We start from the raw sequence: 9250 nt of genomic DNA on the forward strand, positions 1-9250 counted from the left end.
GCCGCTCATTGATGACGACATTCATGTATGCTAATCAATTGACTACCCGACGGTACGTACGACACTGCTAGTTTGTGGCTCTAAAACATTGATGGCTGTGCTTTGTTTTAACCCGAAACCGAGGCACAACTGTAGTGTTTTACTGGTTGAGAGCAGCAGGGGTTAAGTCCTAAAAACAGACACGCTTGCCAGTCTCTATTTTGAGTCTTTACTTTTATTTATTTTTTATTAAGGAGCTAATATGAAAAATTCAGTTAATGTTACATACACAATAGATTTGATCCAATTGATTGTTGAAGTTGTAGTTTATTTGAATTAGTTCCATTAAGACAGAGATAGAAATGAATATATTTTTATGTATTTGATCAAAACCATTATTTTACCAAAACCATTTTATTCATTAACATTGAATAGCATGTGAAATCTCATGCGCTTGTCAATCTCTTACTGGTATAGTGCTCTAAATGTAAAGCTGCAGTGTAACAACAATGCCATTAATAACAATCACACATTGCTTCTGCATATGTCAGCAGGGTCACCACTTCATTTTCCGAGAAAATGCACCTGTGAGGTAAACAAAAAGGAATTCATTTGTGACACGTGACAATCATACTGGCCAACCTTGAGACCTCAGAAGTAGGGAGACATTCAAAAGGGCTGTTGGGGGGGGGGGTATACATATACATGTACATATATATATATACAAAAAATGGAATGAGCATATTATATAAAGTACCTTGGAGGTCAGCCATCCTCTTCCTGTTTCGAGGCAAAGTAACATCCAATCTTGACATGGACTCGGGTGTTCTCAGTACCTCCTCCAGCCTACCCTGCTCATCATTGTCCTGGAGGAGTATGAATGGATTAATAAAATAGTGCCCTCATACCCCCCAAATTGACTATAATATTTTTGTATAAATTAATTTAGTGTAATAACCTTTGATGGAGTTTGTTGATTTTTTCTTTTTCCTACAGGGGTGTTTGGACCCGGGCTTTCGGTCGCATTTTTCTGTCGCTCCCGCTCTCTTTCTCTCTGCAGTAGGATAGCCTGTTGCATGGTCCTGTACTCCAGGGAAAAGTTACTGATGGTTTTGCAGAAGTCCTCCGGTTTGGTGTCCCTCACCATGGCCCGGGAGTAGCCAAGGAACAGGAGAAAAGAGTGGAACCTAGAAAAAAGTAAAAACGGTGTAAGCAAAGACTTGTTGAGTAAGGAGTCAGTCAGTCTGCCATACCCACTGGCAGATCCATGGCCTCCTGGAAACCACCAATTGCTAGAGAACTTTCAGATAAAATTTATCACAAAGAAGCTTAAGATGCTGCAATGAAAACTTCCTTGTGCTTTTCCTTGTATTGCTAGCAGACTGTTGTGGATGTGTACACTTTGTATGGAAAACATCTGTACAAATAGTCCCCACGGCTCAGGAAGTAGCAGTGAAACTTGAAAAAGTGCTTGGCCTATGTGAGTAAGGACTGAGATGGAAAATGTTTTGTTTGCTAACAAATATCATTTAAAATATGATTAGAGTACCTGTTGATAACCCTACGATGGACGGCTCTTAGGACTTTCAGCCTTTCCTCACACTCTTTCAGAATCTTCGGAAGCCTGTGACGGAGCGAACCGTCCGGGGCCAGGGCCTCATCACCTATCCCTTTCATCTTTTCCCCCTTTCCTCCTTTCCTCTTTTCGTCGGCTTTATTCAGCAGCTTCACCTGCTCCCATGATGCTTTGCACAGGCTCTCCAGCTGGGTAAAGTTAGACTGGACTTGGGAGTAGTCACACTGTAAAGAAGAGAAGGTTTTGTGCTTTCCACAGTTTGCTGGTTTAACTGACTCTATAAGTGATCTTCAGAATGAATCAGCTGTGTTAGACAAATGCAAATCCACAGATGCAGCCACACACCTTTCCACCTTTAGTAACCGCGGTGATGTCCGAGTAGAGGTCAGAGGATTCTGGATAGAGCTGCAGCAGTAACACGCAGACGTGGTGCAGCAGGGGCTGGCGAGTGTGTGTGTCCCTTACCTGAGACAGCTTCCCCAGGTAACTCAGCTCAAAACCACGGGCCTTGGGATAAAACAATGTGTTGCAAGAAATAATGGAAAGATGGATAAAATCAAGCTTGCGTCGGAATGCACTCACCTTACATCCGTTGAGAAAGTTACCGATCGCTAGCACTGTCGCCAGGATGTACTTGAAGGTCTGGCTGGCTGCCAGTTGTTCCATGCCCAACTTCAGATGGAAGAGAGGCTCAGCAATTTCCTTTTTAAGAGGAGTATACATTTAGAGGGCGTTTTGGTGGTTCATATAGAATAGTTGAGCCATCACATCCATCTTTTATTTTTAGTCAGGTGATGTATTAGGAGAAGTCATCACAGTGGTGTTTTTGCCCTGCAGAACCTGTGTTAGTTTGTATAAGTGCAGTGTCCTTATACAGCAGCATCTCTTGTCCTGCACTTTCATTCAACTTTGCAAGACATTATTTGCGGTTCTCCAAACTGTGCACTAAAGTGTAGTTTATCATGTTTGATTACATTTTATGTGTTATTATCTGACATATTGTGTGTTGTTCAAAGTGTACCATGATACTGCATGAATACAAGCAATGAAAACTGCACATGGGTGGGAGTGGTGGCGTGCCATAGAAAAACAACGAGAGGAGCTTGCCTTGGCTGCTCCTTTTTAGGCAACTTTTATGCAAGCTTCTTCCATCTGCAACAAGCTTCTGTCTCTGTTCTTTGGTTATCACTGTTATGCATCCAGGAACACTGATAAAACCAGACTATTTATAGACTTACTGAAGTCTATGGGAATATCTTAAATGTTTGATGGAGTGCATAAAAATGTGACACCAAGGGGTCTTGGCAAAGCTTCATTATGTAATGATCTGTGAGTGGGAAATTATTGGATTTTTATTTACCCTCTCCAAGGAGTCGTAATCCAGAGCAAAGGCCCAAAGCTGAAGCCTGGTGCTCAAGTGTGGGATTTCCCCCAAAGTGAGGAGGCAAAGCTCAGCCGGTGCCAGAGAGGCATTAGGGTTCTGGGCCTTGGCCTCTTTGATCAGGCAGAGTTCCTCTTCAGTCGGGATCAGTGCCTGAAGACGCTGTTTTGGAATGAGCGTAGAACAGATTATCTTAGACCTAGTTTGTAACCCTTTTATTTTACCTGGGTATTGCTGGGTAGTTCATCAAACAAAAATGCTTTAGCTCGAAATCTGGGCGATTTACCCTTTACTGTACCTGAATGTCCTCTCTTTCTAACACACAGCTGTCCATGCTGTAGATAGCAGGGGGGAGGAGGCGCGGAGGGGGCAAGCTGCTCAGGGCAATAGTTATGATGTTGCTGCGCTTCACTCCCAACACCGATATTGATGGCTGCTTCTGTGTTGAGGGGGAATAAAAAAGGATTTAAGGCATTTTAATCTATATAATGCACATCAGTTTGTAGCTATTTGAAAACCAGAATTACATGGATGAATGAACAAAAGGATGTCTCTGTCATCAGTCTCACCTGCCGCCCTGAAACAATGTTCAGACTGCTGCTATTGGCTTTAGACTTAAACAAGTACTCCAGATGGTTTTTATCCAAATTCACCGGCTCGAGTCTGGCCCAAATGGTCTGAGTCCCAAAGCGTGTCATCCTGGGGAGCGGTGCCAGATTCTGCAGCTCCCTCCAGTGAAGCTTCAAAGTGCGAGACTTAACGGTACCATCTTTAGGTGAAGCTGAGGGCAAAGGTGAGGCGAGAGAAGGAGGAGGGGGAGGTGGGGGAGGAAGAGGAGGGGGCGCCGGAGGTGCTCGGAGACAAATTGATGATTTGATAGTTGTTAGGGTTCCCTCATCCTCTGTGCTGTCTTCCTCATCCCAGAGGTCGGAAAAATCCAAGGTGTTGAGACAGAGGCGTGCAGCTGGTGTTAGCAATGAACTCCAGGATTGGTCAAAATCCCAGGTCAGCTCTTTGGATTGTTCCAGCTCCTTCATTGTTCCTTCAAAGCTGCCTGTAACTCAAAAGTAAAAATCCAATACCATTACCGTGGCGACCTATACTTACTTTTTCCTGCTTAATAAAAGGCTACTCCAAAGTGAAAACTTCTTTTTTATATTAGAAAAAAAAGGAATAAGGTTCTTCCACACGTCTTGATCTTTCACATAAAGCAAAACTTAAATCCTTCCTTGTCTTCTCACCATGCATTCAACAACCACCTCACAAACACTCTGTATCCATCTGAATGTCTGTGGATGCTCTGCCTCACTTGTCCACCACAGAAGTGCATAACTCACACACCCAAGTCACAATTTTTCAACCACCTCTGGGTGTTCTCGCTGCACCGTAACCTGCAATTGCCTTAGGGTGTAGCGTTTGTCCCTCGCATCTAAAATGACAAGCCGTGTTTGATCCAAAAGTCCACCGGTATCTTGCCTGGGTGCCAGAAGCTCACAGCCTCAGACAAAGGAAAATTCTTACAATTTTTGACAGGTTGTATTTAGTCCTGTATCCAAATCTGATGAGAAAATCCAAAGAATGCCTGTCTGAATATCCAAATGATGTGCCTCTGTAGCCGTCCCTCGACATTCATCTTCCTCTGTTGTTCTCCAAGTGACAACGAGGGCGCTTTCATGAGGAAGCGAGAGAGACTCGTTCGTCCGTTGGTGTATCAATTTCGGCTTATTTGAGTTGCACCCTTTCCCTTAATTTTCTTATCGAGCCTGGATCTCCTGTTTGTATTGCTACTTGTGTATACAGAACCTCTCTATCTGCCTCTGAAGATCTGTGATATCCCCTCCTCTTTTGCCTCCCCTTCTCCCCTATGAGCACATAAAAGAGTGCAACTGACCAAATGTTGACCTGCTTTCATTTTACATGCAACTTTGTGGACAACAAATCAGCAAACAGTAACTGCACGACATTAGGCCAAAGCACACAATGACGCACCATTATTCCATGCATGCTTGTAAATCCTTTGCTTAAACCTTGTGCTAAAATGGAGAAAATATTCATGGGTACAACAGCATCTCATAACAGAAAATAAATCCTTAATGAAAACAAATTAATGACTTTAAAAAACAGAGTTCAGTGAGCATAACTGCAAAAACACTGCTGTAAGATTGCAAGTTATAATCGTTAATATCGTAGCATTTCAAAACACAAAATACACAGTTGTGTTCTAGGGAGTCGTTTGCATGGTCGACGTGCAGCTCTAATGCGGATCCCTCCCAAGGCCATTAAGCCTCTCCTAATTACACTTTATCTTGTTCAGTGGGCCTGCTGTCTACAAGCAGCAGTAGGGCTCAAGGGACATTTTGGCTAAAATGAGGTCTATTTGCAATGGTTAAGCTCATTTAGCATATACAGTACTGCAACAGTCTCAGACCACCCTTCATATTTACATTTTGGAAAAGGGGGAAATAGGTGGAACAAGTTCTTGAATTGAATTGAAATACATATAAAAATATATGGAAATACAGTATCTAAGGCAAAAACAGAGTTTGTACATTTCTAATGAGCGTGAAAGTCAATATTTGGTACGACCACCTTTATTTTTCAACACTGCCTGAATTCTCTCTGGGAAATTTTTGGTAGTCTTCAGGAATAGTTCTTCAGGCTAAGACAAAGCTCTTCTTTGCATGCTGGCCCCCTTTAAATGACCCCGCACTGCTTCAGTGCTGTTGAGGTCCGGGCTCTGGGGAGGCCGATCCATGACTGACTTCCACTGTGTTTTTTTTCTATCTAGGCATGCTTTTACTGCATTGGCAGTATGTTTGGATCATTGTAATGCAGAACAAGGCAGCAAATGCTTTTCAGGTGGAATTTAATGGTGGATAAAAACCTGGTGGTACTTTTACACATGAAAAATCGTTTTGACAGATCTCCAACACCACTGGCTGAAATTCAGCTCCAAACCATGACAGAGCCTCCTCCTTATATACTGATATCAACCAAATATTTTACACTTGAATTCATCACTCATCAGTGCAGTTCTTGTGTAGTTCTGCATACCTTAGCCTTTTCTCCATTTTTCCTTCCTTAAGAATGACTACTTTACAGCCACGTCTCCACTGAGACCATTTCTGTTAAGGGCTTTAAGAAAAAAATCTGTTAGTACCGATAGTGAGGTGTGTGTTCACTAAAACATGTTCATACTTGCAGTTAAAGGCTGAATTAGGTTGACTCTTACCCAGTTACCAGACATAATGTCAGCTGCCCTAACCTAACAATATTTTAGTTATCATGTGACATCTGTACAAAAACAGACAGATCCCCCTTGGGAATGGCATTTCCGGGTGAGTTCTTTTGATTAAAATGAGTGGGAACTTCCATGTCTCCCTCTGTATATTTGTGTTGTCGTGTTTGTATATGTGACTGTATGCATCTCTTTTCAACTGCTTCTCTGTCTGTCCCGGCACAACTGCTGACTGTAACCCTGTGCCAAGATAAAGATCAGGATAAAAACTACCCATAATCGTACCCAGTTTGATGTTTTTGAGAAGTGGGGGGTCAGGAATTAGAGCTTTAAATATTTCATTTACAAGGTCACTTAGAACTAGGACTTATCAATTTAGTTAGATAATAAAGATGCATATATCAGTGACCATGTCACAGTTTTCTAGAAAGAATGCAATGATAGCGTTTAGCTGTTTTACTGATCCAGATACAGTATTATTTATTATTATTATTATTATTATTATGTCCATAAATGCATTAACCCAAATGCAGAACAATAAAATCTAAACTATGTAAAAGTAGCTTTTTTCAGCAGCTATCATTTAAATGAACAAAATGTAGATGATGTTGAAGGGGCTCTGTGTTTTCTGTGTTGTCTTGAAAAATGTGCATGTGAGGATTGATGACTCATCCACTGCAAACCAAATCTACCTGCAGGTACAAATAAAGTATCCTGAACCTGAATCTAAGAGGAACTGGGCATGTGCTTTCAGCTTCATGCCAAAGATTCTCTAGAACAAGCTAAAAAAAGACCTTGAATTACATTCAAACCACTCAACACATGCCTTTGAATGTGCACCATCTTTCGCCAAGCAACTGAAGGTCTTATTTTTCTGAAGACAATTACATACCAGTGTGCCACACTTCTTTCTAGCACACATTCATTGCAACAATGCGGGACTTGTGACCAGTGATGGTACATTTTCTCCTTTCACTGGACCTGATGTATTGTTGGCTCACAAAACCAGGGTGTGACAACCCAGCCAGAGGTAGAGAACAATATGGATTAAAATATTCTGGCAGTTTAGTATCATATCTTATCATTGTTACAGAGTACAGTGGTCCCTCGTTTATTGCGCGAGTTACGTTCCAATGACAACCTGTGATAGGTGAAATCCGCGAAGTAGCCAACTTTTTTTTTTTTTTACAATTATTATAGATGTTTTAAGGCTGTAAAAACCCTCACTGCACACGTTATACACTTTTCTCAGACAGGCATGAACATTTTCACACTTTTCTCTCGTATTTAAACACTCTCAAAGTTCAAACCGTAGAAAAATAAGTCCAGTATTATGGAATGAAACCAAAGATCAAACCCTGTTTTCAGGTCCAGAACATGAGAATAGAGCAGCTGTGAGAGAATTCAACACTAATGAATCAGTCGTATGGAAGTGGAGAAAGCAAGAAGAATGACTTGAGTAAAGTTTGACTTTTCTGACTGTTTTGTTTTACTTAATGCACCTTATAATCCGGCGTGCCTTACAGTCTGAAAAATACGGTAACTTCTACCTTCCTTTAGCATGTCCAGAAGTCCAACTGCCTGTGCTATGGTTAGCATTGTCCTCTGCCTTTTGGATGCTACCATAGATGCCTTTGACCGTGCAAAACGTTTCGTCAACATTCTTGTGTTTGTTGGGGATAAAACGTACAGTACAGCACTTCAGAATCACACTGCTAGAGATCGAAGATTTATGTAAATTTGACAAGTTGAAAGCATTCTGTACAGTACGGGAGACACGGCACGAGATTGACTGACAATGGTGTGCAGCCAATCAGGACGCAGAACACAATGCGCTTTAAAAAAAAAAGCATGCAAAAAAAATCTGCGAAACAGCGAGGCCGTGAAAAGTGAACCATGTTATAGCGAGGGACTGCTGTACGGACAAACAAGTATTTTTTAAAACAAAGATTTTTCTGTATTTTTTTTTTCTGTTGTTTTTTTTTTTGTTTGTTTGTTTTTTAAATATCTCCCATCCACATGAAAATGTCAGAAAACAACCTCATGTGCTGTCAAGGGCATGGCAGAGTAGCATGTGACAACAGCTCATTGTGTAGAGATGTCGGCCAATGAAAATCCTATAAATAGTAACACAGAGCACCATCTGACATCAGGAAAGGAGACACAGGTGCACACTTTTGCCCCTTTCCTTGCTCACCTGTAAATGGAGGAGTTAAAAATCTAAATTCTGGAAGGTGTTTTTATCAAAAGCTCAGTTTTCAGTGGTGTGAAATGGTTTTTACATGTAGATAAAAGCATCAACATACACACACAAAATTGCATCCATATTCACATGTCTGCATACCTGTGGACATGTCCTTGTTTCAAAAACAGAAATGTGCAATTTGACCAAAAATCCAGATTTAAGACCGTGAGCTTATAATTATTATTTTATTTAACCACCGTGGTCCTTTCTACTTCTTTCTGGCATCAAAACACCTGTTTCAAAATGATCACCTTGTTATCATATGATGCTGCAGGTAGAGCAGGTCATCTGCTAGCTGGAAGACTGATGGTTCAATCCCTGGCTGCTCCAGTCCACATGCCAAATATCCTTGGGCAAGATACTGAACCCTGAGTTGAGTAGTGTGTATTGAGGAGTATGATTGTTAGATGGAAAGCACTTAGGCATACAAAAAAGTGCTTGTATGATGGGTGAATGAGGCATGTTGTATACAGTGCATTGAGTGCTCCAGTACTGTAGAAAAGTGCAATATAAAAAACCTTCATTTGAATCAGGTCATGTTTTAAGAGCACTGAATTATTGGATATATATAACATGAGCTCATATACTAACTCACAAGAAATGGGTGTTTTATTGGAGGAAAGAATGTGACTGGACAGTTAAGGTCCCTGAGTGAGGACAGAGTACCCATAGCAGAGCAGTGCCCAGAATCATGTCTGTGGAACCGTTAGGAGATTCAAGATTCAAAGTGTTTATTGTCATGTGTACAAAGAAAAGCATTTCTCTGTGCAATGAAATTCTTTCTCTGCTGTCCATACATAGATACCGGTTAATATGTACAAATAAAACTAC

The 9250-nt window shown here is 41.2% G+C and overlaps 1 protein-coding gene across 1 annotated transcript; it reads right to left on the bottom strand.

The window, feature by feature from the left end:
* Nucleotides 1-162: 162 nt before the first annotated feature.
* LOC147335303 (FH1/FH2 domain-containing protein 1) lies at nt 163-4568 on the bottom strand. The gene is made up of 8 exons (XM_086277898.1): nt 3506-4568; nt 3235-3375; nt 2916-3098; nt 1901-2257; nt 1529-1779; nt 938-1166; nt 737-845; nt 163-564 (listed from the first exon to the last, which is right to left on the bottom strand). Exons 1-8 carry the CDS (start codon nt 3971-3973, stop codon nt 536-538), a joined length of 1767 nt encoding a protein of 588 aa, XP_086134024.1. The 5' UTR covers nt 3974-4568; the 3' UTR covers nt 163-535.
* Between the last annotated feature and the right edge of the window lie 4682 nt (nt 4569-9250).

This window comes from Aulonocara sp. 'chitande type north' Nkhata Bay, linkage group LG3 (genome assembly GCF_057382095.1).
Source record: "Aulonocara sp. 'chitande type north' Nkhata Bay isolate Kocher_YH1m ecotype deep benthic linkage group LG3, A_spYH_male_GT1.1, whole genome shotgun sequence".
Lineage (NCBI taxonomy): Eukaryota > Metazoa > Chordata > Actinopteri > Cichliformes > Cichlidae > Aulonocara > Aulonocara sp. 'chitande type north' Nkhata Bay.